The sequence below is a fragment of the Hesperophylax consimilis genome, chromosome 5 (assembly GCF_061612785.1).
Source record: "Hesperophylax consimilis isolate HC1 chromosome 5, BYU_Hcon_1.0, whole genome shotgun sequence".
Classification (NCBI taxonomy): Eukaryota; Metazoa; Arthropoda; class Insecta; order Trichoptera; family Limnephilidae; genus Hesperophylax; species Hesperophylax consimilis.
In genome coordinates, this window is record NC_142840.1 from 21,753,277 (window position 1) to 21,777,899 (window position 24,623).

Genomic DNA, 24,623 nt, shown 5'->3' on the forward strand with positions numbered 1-24,623 from the left:
CTGGAAGTAATTTTAATTTGTAATGTACATTTTCGGATAATTAGACTGTATGTAAAGGTGATGATTTTCATGTTATAAAGCTCTAATTTTATTAAAGATATTATATTATTACATGAAATAAACACTCAGTTTTATATGAACCATTTATTTCATCAGGACGTATTATTTTACATACCTATCGCTAATATGAAAATAGGCGCTCCAATAAAACGATGTTTGTTAGTGACAATGTATCAAAAGTTATTAGTGTAATTGAGTGTTTATTTCGTAGCTTAACGGTACGAGATATTATAATGTTTATACGTTTTATAGAAGTGATATTATTTTACCGATTGTTTCCTTGAAAAGAAAGTCCACTGTATTAATGACTCTACATGAGTCACGAAGTTAACCGAATCACTCAAGCACAGCATAAATTATTCATTTACGCTCACCATAAATTATCTGAAAGTTCGTTTGAAATTTCCGTGAACCTGTAAAATTTATAACCACGTTAATGAAAGCATATTTTATATGGCATTACATTTAGCTTTGCCTGAAATATGTATGGAGGGTGGAGGAGGTTTTCGGAGACCGAAGCTTAACTGAAAAGTTTACCGTTATTTTATTACATAATACACACGTTAACAGCATCTATGAACTTTACGCGAAGAGGTTGGATAATAATGGAAGAAAAGAAGGTCATTTCAAATTACATTTATTCATTAAAAAAAAAAGTAAATTAGAATATTCCTGTATCGAGATGTATAGCTTTAGAATTATAGTTAACCCATGGATTTCTATAATTCTTATTATGTGTGTGTAATGTCTTTCTCGAACTTTATCTGATTTCATCCACCATTCACTACTTTATACCAGATTTTTACTGTTTAAAAACTACATTACATCGACTTTTATTTGACTCCTTATCTCCTTACTAATTATTCATTTAAACATCCCTAAGCACTCCTGGCAAATAACATCAAACTTTGAAAATTTCAGCGATATAATTCGACTTTTTTTCGAGTTTTGAGAACACAAACATACGCAAGCTGATGTCCTGCCATAGATAGCCTTCGATGTAGGGAAAAAAATGTGGTTAGATGTATTTTTCGATAAGAAATCCAAATTTTAAAAAAAAAATTTAAAAAAATGTTTTATCCAAATTAATTTTAGGTCCAAAACTATCCCATATTTCAAGCTGGAACCAAACACACAAATTAAGAAAATTTAATTGAAATCGGTGGGGCGGTTTCGGATATTAGCGTGTATGAACAAAATGACACGTGATATTATTATATTTAAAAAAAATACACGAGGACTAGTATATGTAAACCTACAAAATTATTACGAAAATAAATACCACAGTTATAGTGATTTATTTTTGGGGTATTATGCCGTGTTGCGCTACCTCCTTCTTTAGCCAACTGTGTCCATCGTCATTACAGCTGTGCTTATACTATTAAATACTACAATTATTCAAGCTAAAATTACAGCTAGGCAGCACGTTTGAATTTGGCAACAATAACTTTCTACTGACTAAATAAGTATTACAAATTACAAGTGTTGACTAATCATCCACCATCAAAGGGTATACAAAACAATACTGACAATGACAACAGGGATAGTATGAATGATTATTAATAAAAAATAACGATAAACAAACGAAAATAAATATGTTTAATAATAAGTAAATAAATATAGTATTTACTTAAAAAATGTGATTAATGGTAAAAAAATACAATAAATAAAAGTAAATCAGTTTTGTTAATGCATTAGGCAGACTGACAAGTCGGAAACGATATTGTAGCGCCCTTCATGGCAGCCGGACGCGTTCTCGCGTCCTCCAACCGCTTTGTGTTTTATAAAATATTTTCAAGGAAAATGAGGCAACATCCCTTCAAAATTATTTTTAAAATCAGTCAATCGACATTTTAAATTCACTTAACAATTAGTAATCCAAACTTTTTATTAATGTGATTAGAGTGCAGTGTGTTAAAAATGCTGCTAAAAAATATTCGAAATTCGATGAAGTTGAACTTGTGACGAGGATCGGTAACTTGGGTACGCCAGATGTTTTCAATAGAATTCTTGGGAACTAGGCCCTCAGGCCCTAAGAAATGTTTCGCTAAGCCCAGGGTTATTCTTTTATCCCGATCGTCACCTTTTATTGCGGGCACAATGCACCACTAACACAATCACCAGGAACAAGATTACATGGAGATTAATGATGGAATTGCGGAACGTCACAGCGGTGCTGCCAAGGTCTGTTATCTAAGTGAGGATACTGTGCCAGCGCTTAATTAGCAGCAGACACATACCTGGACGGATGACGAACCTCGTGCTGGCACTGTTGGTGGGCGCGGTGCACTCTTTCGCTGCAGCAGCTGGTCCAGTTTCCTCACCACCTAGGAATCTTGCTGCAGAGTCTCCATCTTCTATCTTCTTATCACCTGTTCCTGTACTTCATCACCTGTTCATGTACTTCATTTTATTTAACTTAATTTCACTTATTTTTGTAAGATTTATATTTTTGTAATACCTGCATCAACTGTAAAGCGCCCTTGAGGTGATATCTCACAAAAGCGGCGCTATACAAATTGTCCAATAAATAAAATAATAAAATAAATACTCTTTAGGGTCCGCTCAGTTTACTCACGGTAAAACAATCAAAACACAAGCTACTAAAAAGACAATTTTATTGTACAACTTCCAACGTACTACACGGCGATCCTGTTAAAAAAGTGACAGCATGCGAACTTCCTGATAAAATATTGGTAATTTAGAATATATCGAGAAACGTGTTCTTTTCCTAATTGATATCAGGACGGAATGTTACAATATAAGTATGTCAGTATTAATATCAGAATTTGTATGAATACATGTTCCTCCATCCTCATAAAACATTTGCTTTTGACTGATATATTTGTAAGGAACTCTTTCAATTTATTTATTATATACCCGCAGTCCAATTTTTAACAGGACAACGAATAATTTGATCAGTTTTTTAATGATTAACAGTATTTCATAACATTTTTTTCGTGTAGCTGAAGTACCCAGCGTTGCCCGTGCTTTGAGGGGAGGAAAAAACCACTCTTCCAACCACTCTTCTTTATATGAATAGACAGAAGATTTATATAGCAGCCATTTCTAATTATTTATCCCATATTTCGTTGGCACTTTCTTCGTTCCTACATCGAAAATATTTCTTAAATATTAGTTTAGTTAATGTACGATATTAAGTTCACAACTTTCCGAGAATTCACTCAATTATATAATGACTCAATTTTCCTTTTGTTAGGCGGAAACTTTGAGGATTCATTTCGTATTTAATTATTCCGATGTGACAACTCTGCCAGTTGTGACATTTTGCATGAGTCGTTATTACCTAGGCATATAAAATTATATAATAATTATACAGAAAACTTATGTAATTACTTACGTTTGAGGAAACGCTGATTCCGTAATCTAAATAATGGAATGATACGCAAACCAGAATACATATTATGATGAGAACGAACAAAGTAAGCTAATTTTCCCATTTACAACCATACGATGTTTGTCATAATGTGGTTTCATATTATGTACCATCATAAATTTTGTAGGATGTCTGTGCTGAAACATGTAAAAATAATGTGGCAATATACCCACACATATATTCTTATACAAATAGACAATTTGAATGTATTAATAATTTTGAAAGTATTCCTTTATAATTTTTCAAAAAACATGTATTTGAATTTCGATTTTGTTTTCTTGATATGAACGAATGAATGAAGTGGAATCTTAGAAATGGAAATTAACCTACTTCCCGGCATCCGAGCTGAAACTAGGCAGATCGACTCGTTGTCAATGACGATGCATTCTGTCAACGTTTACTGTAAACACGCGCGAACACATGCGCACACACACGCACTTCTCTGAAATTGAATAACATAATTCAAATTTACAGCTATAAATATCGATAACATTCAATCAGAATTTGACTTTAGTGAAAGCGCGGTTTACTCATTTTAGTCGGTTCCCGGGGAGGAACGTTTAATTTTCAGTCAAACCAAATTTTTTAAATTTTTTTTATATAAATACGTGATATTTGACAGAGATATTTACAGGACATTCATATATATTAAATCACCACGCTAGGCGGCTGCCTGTTTCATGGTGACCAATGGAACATAGTTATTTTGTATGAAGTCTAGTGTCAACATATGAATTAAATATATATACATTACGAAAATTGGAAGACATATAGAAAGTAGAAACTAGAAAATATAAAAAGACATGCATAAGTATTAGATTACATACATAAGCATATATATGTACACACACGTAAATATATATGTTCACACACATACATATATATGTTCGCACACATGCATATACACACATCTATACACACACACACACACATATGTATACGTCATACATACATGCACACGCATATGTGATGTTATGTTTGCACAAAGCTTGCAAGAGCTAACTGCAAAGTTAAGTATATGCTCACGCGTTGCCGGAAATCAAACATGCACCTAGAGCGTGTAAACACACTAATATATACGCATCTCGGCATGTCTACAATCGGGTGAACACCAATACATACACGTACATCCGCGATGTCTCCGACCTGATAGTGGTCACGTAGGCCTATAAGTACCTACAACCAATCATATGGCTAAGATGCAAAACGTGTCCTTATAAGGGCATGAGGCACGCGCCAAAGAGTGGGACAAGCCCCCCCCCGCGAGCGACCAAAGCAGGTCAAGTACTCGCGGCCAGCTACCCACGCGTCAGTTCCCTGGGAAGCGCGTGGATTGCAACATGCTGTGTTGGTTCCGAGTTAACTTTTGCCGCTCAAATCTGTGACGCCGTAAGTATGGTTCGGGAGTGTTGTTTCATCTCGCGGGCCGCTGCTCGAGTACAAGTTTTCAGCTTCAAAAGGACCCCCGAAACCACAGCCCACTTGTTATAGAGCTGTGTCCTGTCTCCATCTGCCGATGGCCACCAGCCCGTTACATTATAATAACTGGGTCATGTCTCGGTCCACGTCGGATCCGCCCCATGCAGTCTACGGCCCAGACACCGCGGCCCACCACAGCCGGGTCGTGAAGAGCCCCTTGGCCCTCCAATCAGTGCCCCCGCCCTGCTCCATCGTCTCTGCGCCTCCCGCCGCCGCCCTGGCGTCCCCTTTGTCGTCCAGCGTGGCGTGCCCACGTGGCAGTCCTTCGGCTTCCGTCCTGCACCCTGCCTAGGCCCCTGCCTATGGCCCCTGCCGACCGTCTCACCGCATCCGCCGTAATCTACACGTGAGCTATTATTATACCTTTGCCAATCAGAGCCCTTAGAGTCAATAGATTGCCTAAGTATCACGTTAGGCCTTAAACAGCCATGTACCTTTGTAGAACTGTTTGATAACCTGTATTACCTGTAATACCTGTAAAATAAACACTCATACCAAGAGACTTGTTTCATTTGGGAAATTGACTATATATAATCCACACCCTGGAGATTGGAGTACCAGCTCAGCTGTGTACTCACCCGTAGCATATTACATGGCTGGAATGCTAATGTAACAACATATAACTATAAGTTACGTTATCAGGAGCTAATGTAACACTGGCGCCACAACTGGATAGTCAATTACCCGATGGAATGTGTCTTTTCTTATAATGTGTTACTGTAATATTCTTGTCTATTAATGTTTTTATCCACAGCTGTGTGTAATAATTCATTTCTGATCCGGGAGTGTTTGTTCCGTCGACCGGTACACATACGTAGTAATACGCGCTTTGTCCGCCGGGTTACGCATGTACGTAATGCGCAGTTCCAATTTCTAAATACGCAATAAACAAATACGAGAAATTACGGCGTAATAAACATTAAATGTGGTTGTTTCCAAGAGATAGAGGTGTTATTTCAATTTTGAAATGCAATTTAATTGTTTCATATAGAAATGATTCTTTTTGTCAGGTTAAGCTTTGCTTATCTGTTTCATTATAATAAGTTGAAATAATTCAAATACTATAAAGAACTTCCAAGTGTCAATTTGCGATAGGATTAAATTCAGTTATTTTAATTCACATTCCTTAATAAATATCGTATTGGTTGTTTTTAAATTAAGATCCATAGACTTTACCGGTCGTTCCCATTATTAAACCATGGATCCTCCCAATATTGGTAGAATTTTAAATTTTGAAAAGGCAACGGCGGTCATTACAATTACAATCACTTTGCTCATCCGGTCTGAGAATAAATATCGTTAACAATTTCACGGTTAATAATATACCGACAAGGAATTATTATTATTAACTTGCCGCAAAAGTAATATAACAAAAATAAATCATGGATCAGAATAAAACTCGCAACAGAAAAATATTACACAGAAAATAAATGTTTGGTCAAAAATAAAACACGCTACGAGCAGTAACTTGATATATCTTAATAATTCACGACTATTAAAAATACCGACAAAGGATCCATTCCCGCGTCGCAACAGACAATATTTACGCATAATAATAATAAATATGAATTCGTCAAAGGTCGCCGCTTTCATGTTGTTACATATATTTGTTTATTCTCGCACCCAGTTTAAGGCGATATAATACGTAAACTATAATACATATTTCGTGCATTTCTAATAATATTATTTAAATAAACGAGGTGCTATGTGTCATCCAATGTTTATAACTCAAAGACGTCATGAATCTTTGAGTGCATTTATTTTGGCTGACATAGTAGCCACTCTGTTTATTCTATTATGTTTCTGTGAGATTCTGACTAGCTAGCAGACATCTTATAGAAATACAATATAAATTTTTTTTTTTCTCTCTCTTTTCACCTCTCTCTTCCATAACTATAACTCGTTTTAAAGTAATAATAACAATAAATCGAAACTCAGACACCTTTATCACAGTAAGTGAGTATTGTGTTATAGAAGATATAAGTTGTAGTTATGAAGTAACTACATAAGTTATATAAAATTATATTTAAAAATATACATTTTTGAATATATTTCGTTACGAAACACGACACGTTACATTGATTAAGGGTTAAATTCAAGAACCTTAAGTTTTAGTGGAATTTTTTTTATTATAGTAAGGAAAAAACCGCCTTAAGCATTCAATATCCAGCCCGGGACCGAAAAATAAACTTAATTTATATTTCGTGGAATTATTGTACTAAGAATATATACCAATTTTTAGTACAAATTAAGGTTATATTTGTATATTTAATCTTCTTTTCGTTGACAGGAAACGGCGTAAGAAATGTCCTGTACTTTTGAAGTGATGATTTCGTTCTTCATCACTTAAAGTTATCAGTGGTAGATTAGGAACCCATTTTGTAAATATAACTCAAATATCTTGTGTTATAAATTGTATAGTTCAAATGAGAAACCCCGTATGTGGTTTTTGTTCAGACATTCTCTTATATAGAAAATTTTGTCAAATGTTTTTGTATTTAATTGGTTACATACCAATTATTTGTTTTTTTCTGGAATTTTTTTTCTCTTCTCCTTCTTGCGTAGTGAATACGTGTCGTTATTTTTAAGGAAGTCAATCTCTAGAAATCGGATTATGTAGTTCTCGATTTTTAAATTAAAAAGACTCGAATAAGTCTTATATAACAGAGATTGAATTATCACACACAGTAGTTGTTGAGTGGTATGTAATATGTTTGTAAATTATAATTGTGTAAATTGTTCCCTAACTAATTATTAATTAGTTATGGGTTGTGTATTGTAATTTCTTGTAAACACGTAATTGATTGCCTCGGTATCAATATGGTAAAAAACCAGCGTGTAAAGTCCTTCATAAAGTTGAGACGAAATAAATTGTGTTTTTGTATTATATGTTATGCCATGTCAATTATGGTGTAAATTTTTTTTTAATTGTAAACACGTATTTGATTGCCTCGGTATCAATAAAAAAAACCAGCGTGTAAAGTCCTTCATAAAGTTGAGACGAAATAAAATTGTGTAATTGTAATATGTGTTACGCCATGTCAAGTGTGGTGTGTATGTTCTCATAGGAAGATGAATTATAATATATACCCGGTAAGAAGAAATAGTTTTTGTAAAGATAACGTAATTATGTCTTAGATTTGGAAATCTAAAATTGTTGGTCATTAAGGACAAATGGTGGTTGCATATTTATGTCATTTTGGGACATTATTGAATCTTAACCAATGAATTGGGTTAATAATTGCACTTAAGGTCATTTTGGGTTTTGTCTGGTCATTTGGTGAGAACACTTTATGAGTGTTCTGAAAATTTTGTCGAACGTTTTCGTTACGACGTGCTGGTGTTTCTTGTTAACACCTGGTACAGCGCTGTACGGTTTATAGGAAATAAATCGTTAAATGTCATAGGATAATATTAGCCTTATAATTAATTACATGGTAGGTCTTGGTAGCGTTGACCTGTATAATCAATATGCGATACGAGAGGATTGGTCTATATGCCTAAGAATTATTAGCAACCAGACAAACCATGACTAAATGAGAATATATTGTTAAAATCTTGAGTGGAATTTTTGTTATTTTCCGTTTTTCAAAATTATCAATGGATAATAAGAAATAACATAACATGTGTATTGATACTTGTGTTGTATAGTGTCAAGAATTTCATTGTTAAAGACGCAAATATGGGTTGATTTCGATCAATCGCATGATATAATCAGCGTACACATTCCATAACAGGAATTTTGTGTATATAAAAAAAAAACATGTCTAGTTTAAGAATTTCATTGTAAAAAACGCGAAATATGGGTTGATTTTGGTCAATCGCATAAGCGTATAATATTCTCTAACCAGAATATCATTTTGTATAACATTGTACAATTGTGAACATTGTTAATTGTTCTTCTTTTGTGGTTTGATGGAAAGTGTAGGCCTGGTGGTAAATTGTGTACATCCATTCGGTAATACCACATTGTATGCTACATTGGTTGTTTTGGTATTGTCTTTTTTTAAGAAAAAAAAAGGAAGCCAGGTGTATTCTTTTTGTTTGGAAAGAAGGTGATGTGTAGTCTTTTCTGTTTGGAAAAATCGTATGTATTCTTTTCTGTTTGGGAAGAAGGCCATGTGTTTTCTTTTGTTTGGAAAAAAGTTGTGTATGTAAATCATAGCGTGTTTTGTATCGCGCCTTGGAGATCATTTCTGCAATTATTTTTGAAAGAGGTTTGGCAACCCTTGTTCAGTGTACTTGTTAGGATTGTTCAACTTGGCTCTCAGGTAGTTAAATTTTTGTTTTGGCTCGTTAGGGAGTGTTTAAATCTTTGTGAAATAAGGTAGCTTTGTACCTCTCGTACGGCAAACAAGAGGACGTTGCCCTGCTTCAGCCACGTTGCCTGGGATCTTGTTTCATCGACAAGGAGGGTAGTGTTATGTTTGCACAAAGCTTGCAAGAGCTAACTGCAAAGTTAAGTATATGCTCACGCGTTGCCGGAAATCAAACATGCACCTAGAGCGTGTAAACACACTAATATATACGCATCTCGGCATGTCTACAATCGGGTGAACACCAATACATACACGTACATCCGCGATGTCTCCGACCTGATAGTGGTCACGTAGGCCTATAAGTACCTACAACCAATCATATGGCTAAGATGCAAAACGTGTCCTTATAAGGGCATGAGGCACGCGCCAAAGAGTGGGACAAGCCCCCCCCCGCGAGCGACCAAAGCAGGTCAAGTACTCGCGGCCAGCTACCCACGCGTCAGTTCCCTGGGAAGCGCGTGGATTGCAACATGCTGTGTTGGTTCCGAGTTAACTTTTGCCGCTCAAATCTGTGACGCCGTAAGTATGGTTCGGGAGTGTTGTTTCATCTCGCGGGCCGCTGCTCGAGTACAAGTTCTCAGCTTCAAAAGGACCCCCGAAACCACAGCCCACTTGTTATAGAGCTGTGTCCTGTCTCCATCTGCCGATGGCCACCAGCCCGTTACATTATAATAACTGGGTCATGTCTCGGTCCACGTCGGATCCGCCCCATGCAGTCTACGGCCCAGACACCGCGGCCCACCACAGCCGGGTCGTGAAGAGCCCCTTGGCCCTCCAATCAGTGCCCCCGCCCTGCTCCATCGTCTCTGCGCCTCCCGCCGCCGCCCTGGCGTCCCCTTTGTCGTCCAGCGTGGCGTGCCCACGTGGCAGTCCTTCGGCTTCCGTCCTGCACCCTGCCTAGGCCCCTGCCTATGGCCCCTGCCGACCGTCTCACCGCATCCGCCGTAATCTACACGTGAGCTATTATTATACCTTTGCCAATCAGAGCCCTTAGAGTCAATAGATTGCCTAAGTATCACGTTAGGCCTTAAACAGCCATGTACCTTTGTAGAACTGTTTGATAACCTGTATTACCTGTAATACCTGTAAAATAAACACTCATACCAAGAGACTTGTTTCATTTGGGAAATTGACTATATATAATCCACACCCTGGAGATTGGAGTACCAGCTCAGCTGTGTACTCACCCGTAGCATATTACATGGCTGGAATGCTAATGTAACAACATATAACTATAAGTTACGTTAATAAGCTCTAATGTAACAGTGAGTACATGGACACGTAAATGCATATCTACACATACACGCATACATATATCCATATACATATATACCTCTACTTAGGTACGAGAAACTGGCTACTAACACCATCACATTCACTCATCAGAAAGTCCCCAAGCGCCTTCCTGAATCCATGGTATTTGGCTATTGATTTTATTCCAATTGACAAATTATTGAAGATTTTTGGAGCAAGATAATTAAACTGCGACTGGGCTATTGAAGTTTTGGTTTTTGGAATAATATACTTGAATTGGTTGGAATATCTTGTATTATAGTTCGATTCAGTAAAACATGTTCTATAAATTTGAATTTTAAATAGGAGGATATGTATTTGACATAACGTTTTTATATGTACTTTGAAGTCCTTTAATAAGTATTTTGTTGGGACAATATAATTTACTTTGATAATAGTTCGTATTATAATTTTTTTAGCTTTTATTAATGGATCTAGTATCATTTTAGAGCATCCTCCCCTGACAATAATACCGAAAGGTATAATTGGTTATATGTATTTTCACACACATTTATAATTTATATATATATTTTTTTTTTACTTTTAAAATACATTTTGTAAGTTCATAGCAGTTTAAAGCCAGTCCCTGTAGAAAAAGGTTCAATCAAACCAAAACTGAAGGTGAACCTGGTTTGGTCATTTCGAAACCTTATTCCGGGTATTTTCAGACTGGTTTTCAGAATTAGTCTGAAGATGCGCGTTATAAGGCAAAACCGGTCCGGACATTATTTAACAAGAAAAAATAAATAAAAAATATTATATGATGGAATGAAAAGGGTTTTTTATTGGAATTTTTTACTTTGATATTGTTAATTGAATAGTATTAAATAATGTTTAAATGACAATAAACAGGAGGAAAGATTATGCGCCACATTATTGTACGTACTCCCGGTGTGGCCAAGCGGTAAAAATTGCGCATTACTAAAATTTCGTACAGATTTGCAACCGGTCAAACCTATAGATCTTTTTAGACAGTTAGTAAGTTTCTTAGAGCCTTGTAAAAAGTGAATACTCCATTCAATATACTTTCATTTATTTCCAGATGCTGCTTCAAGTATCGTGGGTGAGGCATCGCGATATCCATTTGCTGACAGTGGGCAGGTACACCTACACATCGGACCAGCGCTTCAGGGCCATTCATAACCCTCATTCAGAAGACTGGACTCTACAGGTAACTACTTTTTCTATTGAACCCATATCCTTTGTTTGCTTAAGGGAAAAAAAAGTCAATACAGTCAGTAATTACCTAAACAATATAAAAATATTATCTGGAGAATTTCCCTGCATACTAACCATTTCTTTCAGACTAACACGAACAGCGATGAAAACAAAAATTTAAATTGACAAATTAAAATGGAGAAAAAATACATTTAAAAAAATTTTGAAATTATTAAATGAGTGAAAACTGTCTACAAAAATTTGCAGCATATAATAAACCGTAAACAATATTTTTTGTAAAAAAATAAAATTAAAATAGAATAATTTTACAAAATTAAATGATTACAATGGTGTCGCACAGAACATGATGTAAAGTATGCAATGTTTAATATTTGTACTATATGTAGAAGTTGTTTTTTTTTAGGAAAAGGTTTTTAATTTTCTACCAAATATACTGAAAGAAATCAAAATTCCTTCAGAGTTTTCAGTAGAATTATAATTAATGAAGAAAATACACTCGAGGGGGTATTTTTAAATAATACTCGTTATGATTTCCCGATGGGAGCCGAGATTAGGAATTTTTTTTTTCAATTAAGATAATTTTGTCAAAAAAATGTTTGTATTTTATTATTAAGATTTATAAAAAAAATATTGATTTTAATGAAAAGATTTTCTTTATTTTATTTTATTTATTTTTTTTTTTTAATATTTACTCCACACAGGAGGCCCTGAAGAAAATAATTTCCCTCAGGGCCTATGTCATCTTTGGGGATGCTGTGTGGAGGGTTTTTTTGTGGAGAGGAAGGAGTGAACATGGGTCTTGAAGAGTCCCATGTTGTAGGAGGGAGGAAACACAGAGGCCGGCAGTTCGTTCCACAGCCGATCTGTTGAACTTAAGAACGAATCGTAGAAGCGACCCGTTCTCATGTGACAAGTGTCAACTGTGTAAAAATGTTGGGCGCGCGTTTGGCGTGTATCCCGACTACGCACCGGTGCCGAAGGGATCAATGACGCTAGTTCCTCAGAGCATCTTCCATTGTAATACCGATAAAACAAGGACAGCATACCTACCTGACGCCTGTGCTCTAAAGATTGCAGTCCGTTTGTTAAGATTGGGGAATCTATCAAACGGACCGCCCGTTTCTGCACAGAGTCAAGGGTTTTTTTCAGGTATTTTGGGGCTCCAGACCAGAGATGGCTGCCAAATTCGACAGTAGGGCGCACTTGCGATTTGTACAGGGTGAGCAGTTGTGTACTATTAAAGTATCTGCGGGCCCTGTACAGTACGCCCAGCTTCTGAGAGGCCAACTTTACTCTGGCTTCGATGGAGCCCCCGTACCTGAGCTGGTCACTTATAGTTACACCAAGCATATCAATGGAAGGCCTGTTCGGAAGATTGCTTCCGTTGAAGGAGACTAGATTATCATTTGGATCCCTTTTAGACGTAATCAGACAGGATTGGGTCTTTGAAACATTAAATTCGACGAGATTATTTTTACCCCAAGAGGAAATACTCTCGAGATAACCGTCCATTCTCTGCTTCAAAGCCCTCCGAGCCGTTGGAGTTTGTGTGCCCTTTGGGGGCTTATCAAACAAAAAGCTATCATGAACTGTACTGTCATCCGCGTAGCAATGAATCGGTGCACATGTCAAAAGGAAATTGATGTGCAACAAAAACAAAGTCGGAGACAGAACCGATCCCTGTGGGACGCCAGCATTTATGGAGTGCGAGGAAGAGGTGAAACCGTCAGCAACCGCCTGAATCGACCTATCCCTTAAAAAGTCAGCAATCCACGTACACAGGGATGCGGGAAGTCCGTAAGAATGCAATTTGTTGACAAGTCCTCGGTGCCAGACCCGGTCAAAGGCCTTGGATATGTCTAGTGCGACCGTTTGGGTCTCACCGTGACGTTTCAGGTACCGCCCCCAAACATGCGTCACATACGCGAGAAGATCACCGCATGAGCGGTTCCGCCGGAATCCGTTTTGACGGTCGTTGATAATTTTGTTCTTCTCGAGGTATGTGAGCAGTTTGTCGTTGATCACACGTTCCATCACTTTGGACAGAACTGATGTGATCGCTATGGGGTGGTAGTTGGCCGGGTTGGAGCGGTCACCTTTCTTGGGAATAGGGTGAATTACCGCTTTTTTCCAACCAGAGGGCACAGTGCCACACTTCAGGGACATTTTGAAGAGCTTTGTCAAAACCGGAACTATTTCCGCAGCACACCTCTGCAATACCAGGGCAGGTATTCCATCAGGTCCACTAGCTTTGTTAACATCGAGCCCCCGTATGACGTGGAGTACATCCCGATGCCGGATCCTCAGCTTTTTCATATAGAAGCCGCAGTGAGGAACCGACGGCGGAACAGCACCCCCGTCATCGAGGGTCGAGTTTTCCGCAAACATTTTCCCTAATAGGTTAGCCTTTTCGGTGGCGGTGTTTGCTAGTGAGCCGTCAGGTCTGGTAAGAGGTGGCAAACTGGGTTTGCAAAAATTTCGACCTATTGAGCCCGCAAGCGACCAGAATGCTCTGCTGCCATGCGGGCAGGCAGCCAGCTTTTTGCTGATCTGCAGGTCGTGTTCAAATTTTGACCTATTAATGATTCTTTTGCATTCCTTTGCCGATTTGTTGTATGCTGATCTGCTTTCGGGCGTTCGAGATGTGTTGTAGGCTCGGTAAGCCGCGTTTTTTCGTCGAACTGCTTCGGAACATTGTCGACTGAACCACGGCTTTGAGCCCACACCAGTTTATTTAGTAGTCGATTGTATGAAGCCATCCATCGCCGATTTGATGACTTCACCAATCTCCTGGGCACATCTTGAAGGGTCCGAAGTCCGAAAACAAACAGCTGACCACGGAAAAGCGTTGAAATGGGCCCGCATACCGAACCAATCTGCTGACCTATAGTGCCACACTTTTCTCCTCAGTCTCTCATTGGTTGGTCTGAGGCTAACGGGGATTGATGTCGTCACTAGGCAATGGTCAGATGATCCCAGAGACGCTGTGACGTCAATCTTATAACCGTGTGGCACAGTAGTTAAGAATAGGTCTAACAGATTGGAGCGGTGAGTCTTGACATCAGGAACCCTTGTAGGCTCCTGAACTAATTGCTCTAATCCGTAGCAAATGGCAAAGGATTCCGCCTGTCGGCCAGCCGAGTCCGTTGGGCCTGAAAACTTCAACCATGGTTCATTATGAACATTGAAGTCCCCCAGAACAACAAACTCGGCCGAAGGGTAGCGGGGCAAGAGATCATCAATAGTATCGCTCAAATGTTTGAAGAGCTCGGAAGTGTCTGATTCGCTATGGTTCGGTGAGCGGTATAGACATGCGTAGAATCTTGCCGTACTGGCAAGATTGACGCGCACCCACATTACGTCGAATCTGGAGTTTTCCAGACTCAATAGTCGGACACAGTTGACGTCAGCTCGACTATAGAGGCAGACTCCTCCTTTGAGTCGGAATTTGCTTGCGAGGGTAAAGCCCGGGCAGTCCAGATAGGAGGAGTCTGGCGGCTCGGCTATCTGAGTTTCGGATAGGAAAAGAAGGTTGGGACGTTGGGACAAAAGATGGTGATGGACGGAATTTAAATTTGTGTGCAGGCCGCGAATGTTGGCAAAATTTACCAACAGTTTTGGCCCGCACCGGGGACGCCTGCTACTCGCCGCTGTAATGATGTTAAAATTGTTATGTTGTATGTTCATGAATTTAAAGTTTTTTTTTTTTTGTAAGGGTAGGAGGTGAAAGGAAAGGTCTGGAAAGGAAAGGTATGAGGGGTGGGTAGGAATCTGGGGTTCAGGCTGTCTAGGAGTGATGAGCGTTTGGTTCCAGCCCACCCACTGCGGTGCTAGGCGATAGGCTGGGAGAGTCCGGCTGGAGAGGGCATCCAATGCGCCCCAAACGCTGCTGCTGGGTCCCCTCCGGTCACGAACCGGCACAACAGCAGTGGCGGTGTTTTTTCACTCGCTGATGGGGCAGCCCACCCTTAGTCGTGAGCCTGAGGGTCGGGCCCCTGTACTATCGAGCGGCCCGGACAGCGGTAACTGGTTGCAAAGGGTCTCCCTCAACCAGCGTCTCCCAACCGACCCGCCACGCAGAAGGTGGGCCGTCGCACCCGCCACCAAAACCCGGGCAAACCTTAACCCATGAACCCGGGCACCCTGCTAAGTCACCGAACGTAGCGAACCACTTGGGGTGACCTGTGGCAGAGGTGTTGGTCATCCAATAAATGGTTCCCAGGGCGGCGGTACCCATTCCCGCCTACCAAATTGAAAATTTATTTTTAATTTATTATAATAATTTATAATAATAATTTATATTATAATAATTTTTATTATAATATTCTATTTATTTATTTTATTTAATAATTTTTTAATTTATTAATCTTAATAATAAAATAAACCATTCTTCTGAGAAAAAATGTTACTAATCTTTGCTCCCACCGGGATATCATTACGAGTATCATTTAAAAATACTCCTTCCAGTGTATTTTCTTCATCAATCATAATTTGGCAAATTAACCAAAATAAGACTACGTATTTATTTTGTGTAAGTTCTCAGATAAAACGATTGCTCAAGAATAATTGAGATCTCTTACGAACACCGAGTGAATTAATTATTAATACAAATTAATGGAGTTCCGCTGAATGAAAATAGCAGGCATATTCAGCATTTAAGGCACGAGCAAATGGGTATTTATGGCGGACCTGGGTTATATTAGGTTACATGACGAAGTACCAAGAGTAGGGAGCTTGACACAATACACAATCCATTACATCATGCCGCATCCATCATCTCAATTCACTATGCAAATTGATGCCATTGTAGGCTACGTGGGGGGGAGGGGGTAAATAAATGGAAAGTTCTAGAACTATTAGATATTTTATATACTAGCTATTTCGACTTTACGCCCACAATCTGGTGGGATGAGCTGGAAAATTAATGAACTGAGTTTAGAAGGTTACGTAATGTTTATAATTCTCAACACTGATAAAAGCAATTATAAAGATAATGAAGAACAAAATACATTTTAAAATACTTCTTATAGTAGATACATCTTTAGCAGCGAAATTTACAGGGTGTTTCAAGACGTATCTGATTTACAATAACAGGTGCCGGTTTTTTTTTTTTTTTAAACTAAAACACGTTAAAAAAAATCTGTTACAAGTCACTGATCACTCAATCTGATCACCCCGACCCTTACTGTTCAATACCTTCTGAATTTTTTTATTTAAAAAAAAATCCAGAAAAAAGTATGATTTAATCATTGAAAAAAATATTAACGGCCCTCGAACGAAACATCGCCAAATGCATACGAATCTTTTCTGTCTCGTCTGTTTCACTTTTAACGTTTGAGAGTACTTAATATTGTCTTCGATGATTAAATATTAAGAATTGAAATTTTACGAAACACTAAAAAAATATTGAACATAATATAAGATTCATGGATATTACATATAGATTCTATACGACATCATTATTTGCAACTGAAAATTCGAAGGATCTTTACTTCCATGTACAGGCATCAGTCTAGTGTGGTGGTTAAAATAACTCAAATAATATGTAAAATTAAATTTATCTAAAGGTTTTTTTTCCATCCATTAATTTAATTTAACAAAAAAAAATACATTTATGAAGCCACTCGCCAAGCTTTATAGTAGTCATATTTCTGGGCGCCGTATGGAGATACTGAGTAAACTTTAACATTTTATCAATAGTCCTACAGTATCTTCTATTTCTCTCCGAGAATTATAGGGATTGTTACTTTTGTGACCAGTGAAGACTTCTGGAAAAAGTTTCCAGTTACATTGTCAAATCCTAATTTCGGGTCACTGTCTAAATTGTTTTGACATTTTCCACTATCCAATAGTAATACTACCTCTCCACATTTAATATTTCATAATAACAATATCTATACTGCCAGGTTATGTCCAAAACAGAGTCTTGACGTCATGGTTTTGACATATGAAATCAATAGTCTCATAAATAGTCAGTCTAGAGTCTACTCTAGACTATTGTTCAAACTAAAGCTCAATTTATCTGATTCACTGAATACGCAGAATTATATTTACGAACAAATTATTGATAATTTCTAATATCTCTCCAAAGTATCAGTCCGTAAAAGGTTTGTACTTAACGATCAATAATCAAAGCGATTCAGAAAAAAAATCAATGCGCTACTACGTAAAAGATTTTTTTTTTTAATTTTAAAATAAAATTACCTCAATGGCGCAGGTTAGTGTACTTTACCCAGGACATCCTGGAAACTAATATTCTAAAGCCTAACTTGCAAAAAGTGTATTTTCATAAAATAATTAAATTAACGCCATCTATGACTGCTTAGATTATAACATGCGTTTATCCAATGTAAAAAGGTTATTGACCGTTCACCATACCATTCCACTTATACAATAACCAACGTATCTCCTTTGAAAAAACTGATTTATTGGGAAAACACTGTTATAAATCTTGTCGTTTTATTTTGGCACACATTGAAATTTATTATTGTTTGTTTTCACAATTTCTTCGAAAATCAAATGGGAAGCTTCTGTTTCAATGCATCAAGAAAACCCTTCTTTCTTTGAGAATTTCTGAGAAATCTTATATTATGCACATATTCATCAGAGAGATGCGCACCACAACAGCAAGGTACCAGGAAGCAAGGAGTGTGAGATACATATCTCTTTGTTCAGTATGCGGTATCTTGCTCTGTTCTGGCGCCCCGGTATGAAATCAATTTCCACTTGTCTTTTGCATAGAAATATCCAAAATTTCCTTCACTTTAAAATTTTTATCAGAAGGACCTTCAGTTTGCATTTTATTTTGTTTCTAAGAGCAACGGTGGATGCATGCGCGGCCTTTTTCGTACAATACTTATATTGATATTCAGAATTAAACTAAATAATTATTAATTATTGAAGACAATATTAGCGATTCAACGATAATTTGAAACAGAAAAATCAGAAAAAGATACGGTCGCATATAGAACTTGAACCCAGGACTATCGCCTTGTCGGGCGCCGATCATTTTTGACATGTTTAACTGTATCATAATTCAAATAAGAACTACCAAAATTAACTTCATTTTCTCACCGAACATTTTTATTGGCTGCTATCTTTATGATTTAACTCGAACTAAATGCATTCTAGACAGTGTCCTAGATAAAAATATCCTATTTTAAGTCTAGGATGAATATTTATTTTTTTTAATAACTTCGTGAGTAAAACCTCAAATTGTAATATTCAATTATTTAAGACAAATATTATGTTTTTATTAGCAATTCTTAAACTTATCGTGGAATCCCGCCAGAGTTCCTACTCAAGCATCGCTAAACACTGGAGAAGGGTTGTTGGCCTCCTCCAAGTAATGTTTAATGTCTTAAAAAATTAGTTCCTATTATTGTATATAATCGTTATACTATTGTAATGTTATTGTAATATTTTTGTATTATTATTGTGTATTTTTTATGGGATGTGTGGGGTTGCACACCCCCCCCCCCCCACATATTTTGGCATATACTCGTTATTATTATTATTATTCAACGAAAATTTGAAACAGTAAAAGGTACAATCGCATCTAGGACTTAAACCCAAGACCGTTGCATTCTGTTACTGTTGTTCATTTTGAATTCAAAAAAATATATACTACTATTAACATATATATATAGTAAAAATTTGTGCTCCAACGTAAATCGATCGTTTGTTATTTAAATTTACGCCTGTCAAAATGGTTTTTATAATCCTTATTTGTAATATCATCATACAGTAAAAAGAGATTTTTTTTTAAATAATTACCATTAACTAACAAATAATTCTGCTGCCTGTACAATCATGGATAATGGAATCTTTCAATGGTATATGTTATAAAATTTTAAACACAAACTAATAAACAACCACATATTCGTACTAAGTAATTGGTATTTCTTAAGATTAAAAGGTAATTATTTGCTTTAGTTGTTCAGCCGTTTCTCCGTGTACTACTTATGTCCAGATGTACTTAATGTTTACATACATTATGTATAAACTGATTGTAGTGGTAAAAAACTATTGAACAGATTGTAAATATTATGTTTCATTAAGAATTATTCATTTTTCAAACAATATGTGACTTATTTGCGGCACAATTAGAAAATATTTTCAGTACCGCCCTCTTAAATGAAAGGTAGCTTGAAATGTTTGTTGACCAGATTCGAATAGCCAGGTACTTCTTCACCTCACTCTACTCTATCTTCGAACCCTCTCCACTACCTTCACCCTCACAACATACCCTAATTGGGAATGCCATAGACTTGCTAGCTCCAGAAGGTTGGGACTCTTCTGCGGTATTCACATAAAAATGATTATTACAACTCACAACGTTTATCTTGTTACTATACATGTAAGTTAATCCCGTTCAATTTTCAAAAGGGTGCTCCATGGAAAATTGGGCGTTTAACACCGGGCAAACTAAAGTTACACAATCAGAGACCACACTGGAATCACCGGGCAAATTAAAGTTACGCAATCAGTGAGACCACACTGGAATCAACGGGCAAATTAAAGTTACACAATCAGTGAGACCACACTGGAATCACCGGGAAAATTAAAGTTACGCAATCAGTGAGACCACACTGGAATTAACGGGCAAATTGTAGTTACACAATCAGTGAGACCACACTGGAATCAAAATGAGAAAAATCAATGAGTTGTTGCTCAATTATGATTCTATGGTACCTTTGACAACAAGACAAATGTTTAAAGCCATCTAATATTCTACTCATATATATATATATACAACACGACGTATCATAATTTTTCATGACTCATCAACTGTAACCGAGTAATTTTAGTGGATTCCTGCATTTGAATATGTAAATAACTTTTACTGTATGTAAATCAACTCTCATTGACTTTCAATTCCACGAAATCGATAAAGAAAGCCACCCCCAGACGAAAGAATGTGAAAAAACTACCATCGCAACGTTGACGATATTTGACCGATTTATATTGCGAAAGAAAGCAGTTGGAAACCAATTTAAGAAATCGGTGAGTTGAAAATCGAAAATTTATTCAAAAATATGAAACCGTGAGTTATATTTACAAAGAACACATACAATACATTAAAAGATAATATTTTAGCAATAAGCGGGTGGAAAATACATGATTGTTATTGCCTGTCGAAATTAACTTCAATGTTATAATTTTATATAAACTGATACAATACTTTTTAAATTGCATTTTGATAAACAATCCATCAATCAAACAGTTTTAAATAGTTGCGATTTTTGTTTCCGAATACCGTCTACTCAGTGCATATGATTTATTTTAGTTCAGCAAATTTAAATTTCAGAGTTTCATTGTTTCAGTTTTGTTTTGCGACAAGTTTATACAGCGCAGCGATACCTCGAAATTCCCAGAACAATGTTTGATAATGACGGCATGTCAAACTGTCAATAAAGTTCTCGATGGGCATTGGAAATTATAAGCGACGCAAAACAATTACTTTGAAATCGGATTTTTTCCGCTGTTTCTAGGTGGTCTTGGAATTATTGTGTCAAACCTGTCAATATATAAATTTAAACAATGATTTCCTTTCACTGATAAACACCAGACTTTTTTTTTGCGAGTTAAAAATTTTATCAAATAAACTTTTGCCTGGCGTAAAATGATTTATTTTTAATTATAATCATCGCAAAGGGTTCTTGGTAAAAGATACCAAGTACCATCCATTTTCAAAGAAGATGAATAAATTTCTAAAGAATCAGACATGTTTGTTTGTGGAGCTCAATATTTTATTTTCTATTTAAATCATATAATTTCTCTTTAATAAAATGTACAACCGCTTAATTGAAATTATACTTGAGGATTGTGTTTAGGAATGCCTTTGAATGATAAAATAATACTTTTAAATTTTGAAAAAACTTGGGTACTTACCATGGAATAAAGAATAACGCGTACTTACAGACAGACTCATGAACAGAACACACTCTTACACAATTATCTTTGCTTGCAATTAATTTAATTATGTTCACCTTTTTGGGTGTATTTAATTAAGTCAGTGTTTGAATTAGCTGTTTTGTGGGAGAAAAAATTGCATTAAGGCATATATTTGTTATAATTATTATTGCGTAGGTATCAGGATACGATGTGTTGGAGACATCGCACCGCTCGCTCTTCAAATCTAAAATTTTCAGAAATGCTAATGTCATGTCCTTTCACAGTTTTAAAGTATTTCTTTCCTTTTCAGATCAAGTACCCACAGCACAGGGACTCTGGGATCTACGAGTGCCAGATATCCACCACGCCTCACATGAGTCATTTCGTTCACCTCGGTGTAGTCGGTAAGCAGAATAATTTATTTTTATGGAAAAGGACTCACTGCACTTCACTGGCGTGCTATTGAATTTTCAGAATTCAGGCGAAAGATTTATTTCCTCAACATTTTATCTTACACCCATTCCTCATCTTATTTCGCTCTTTCATTTCGTGCATTTCACCAACAAGCCGTGAATTCATCAATATTGATTCTGAAAGAACCATTTATCCAGAAAACAAAATGCTACATGACAAAATAAGATCAGAACATAGTGTGATAGTACCAAAAATGATTACATCGTTAGACAAAGAGTTCATATATATTCTTAGCTCTTAGGGCATGTAATGGATTTAATCAGTAACGCTGTACGCATAAAACAGATCCCTTTACAAAATTTAAGAAATAATAACTACGCTTGAACCAATCACTGAAAAATAATCATTTACTCCGTCTCTATTCTTAACATCGACATCCTGAGAGGATGAGTCATCTCCCCTGCAGAGACCGATGGAGAAGAGCTCCTCATACATACACCGGATAGTGATATAGTGAAGATTACGAATATAGGAAGAGGACTGGACAAAAAAGCAGATTACCTGGATTCAGTTGTTATCCAACATTACATCTCTGGACTTGCCTGCGAACATCCAGGCACACAAATCCGTCAACTGCCGATAATTGGACAGCTGCACAAATAATGGAACGAACATCTTAATAATTATTTTCATATTTATATTAATTTTGCAGTTACTATTTTTATTATTAGTTATTCTGGTATTTTTATCACAAAATTTTATTAATATTTTTTTTTGTATTACCACCATGATACTGACAAGTTTAGAGGGTGTATTTTTAAATAAATAAATTAATTACTATTTTATGTAGTTATATAAAAATGTAGATGTGTTTACATATTTGGAATCGGACAACTAACGTAGGTATTCCTCGAAATCGCGATGAGGCACGGAATTATACAAAAAAAAAAACATTCTTGGAATACATTTATTTTAAACTATCGAATTTCAGGAATTTTAAACAGTCTGCTATTAAATTTATAATGGGAACGTCTTGTGAAGAGGCGGGATAGTGATTGGAATATAAGTATTTTCATTTTATAAAATTTCAACTAAATTTAATTTTACCCAGCTTGTAGCAATTCTGTGAAATGTTGTTCGTACATATGGTCTTATTCACTATTCACATATTTGGCAACACAATTATTTTTTTTTAATGTTAATCGATATTTTTTATCAAAAGTAAAAAAAGTTTTTTTCTTTGACCGGCAATCATTGAAATTGACGGGCAAATGCTCTACCTACTAAGTTAAAATGCCACAATTAGGTATATTGTATTTCTCCAATACTTGCATACAATTCTTGAAAATTGAAAAAATAATGCAACTTTTACTCGCTAGATTTATGTGCATTTGTTTCGTAAGGGTTCAAAATTTACCTAATCACCAATAGATTATGTCATTCGTGCTAAAAATTTAAACAGCTGTCACCATTAGTAACATACAAATTTTTAAAATTATTAATTACTTAATTAATGCTTAGTTGGCAAGGGACGCCACTGGTGCAGTTCCTGCAATGATGGCCGCTCCGGTGGCATGCTAAGTAAATAGTGGATTTCTGGAATTCGGGCGCGGGAATTTTCAGTTCGCGATGGAATTTAAAAATATATAAAAATGCTCTTAAGCCGTTAAATTCATGCAGGTCAGGAATATCTGATTCTACCTTTTGAATGGAAATGCGGACTACGACATCATAATACTGCTCCAATGTTTTAATGCACTCTACAACAGAAGCGGTTCGGTGGCTCGAACTTTCCCTTATACAAAGAACAAAGAAAATCACATATTTAAAATTTTAAAATCCTCGTAAATAAGCCAACAGGATGTTAACATTACGCTTTCGCGTATAGAGCATTTATCGTGCTAGTAGATTGTATCCGACTTCATATTGACTATATATCCGATTTTCACAAAACAATTACTTTTTCGAGTTAACCGAAAAGGCTAACTTATTAGGGAAAATGTTTGCGGAAAACTCGACCCTCGACAACGGGGGTGCCGTTCCGCCGTCGGTTCCTCACTGCGGCTTCTATATGAAAAAGCTGAGGATCCGGCATCGGGATGTACTCCACGTCATACGGGGGCTCGATGTTAACAAAGCTAGTGGACCTGATGGAATACCTGCCCTGGTATTGCAGAGGTGTGCTGCGGAAATAGTTCCGGTTTTGACAAAGCTCTTCAAAATGTCCCTGAAGTGTGGCACTGTGCCCTCTGGTTGGAAAAAAGCGGTAATTCACCCTATTCCCAAGAAAGGTGACCGCTCCAACCCGGCCAACTACCGCCCCATAGCGATCACATCAGTTCTGTCCAAAGTGATGGAACGTGTGATCAACGACAAACTGCTCACATACCTCGAGAAGAACAAAATTATCAACGACCGTCAATACGGATTCCGGCGGAACCGCTCGTGCAGTGATCTTCTCGCGTATGTGACGCATGTTTGGGGGCGGTGCCTGGAACGTCACGGTGAGACCCAAACGGTCGCACTAAACATATCCAAGGCCTTTGACCGGGTCTGGCACCGAGGACTTGTCAACAAATTGCATT

At 36.8% G+C, this 24,623-nt stretch overlaps 1 protein-coding gene across 1 annotated transcript in view; it reads left to right on the forward strand.

The window, feature by feature from the left end:
• LOC149423637 (neurotrimin-like) overlaps positions 1–24,623 on the forward strand; it is a 230,875-nt gene that overhangs the window by 159,902 nt on the left and 46,350 nt on the right. Inside the window, exons 5-6 of the mRNA XM_089631694.1 lie at positions 11,591–11,719; positions 21,935–22,028. Coding sequence (XP_089487820.1) covers positions 11,591–11,719; positions 21,935–22,028 — 223 coding nt within the window. The remainder of the gene's footprint in view (positions 1–11,590; positions 11,720–21,934; positions 22,029–24,623) is intronic.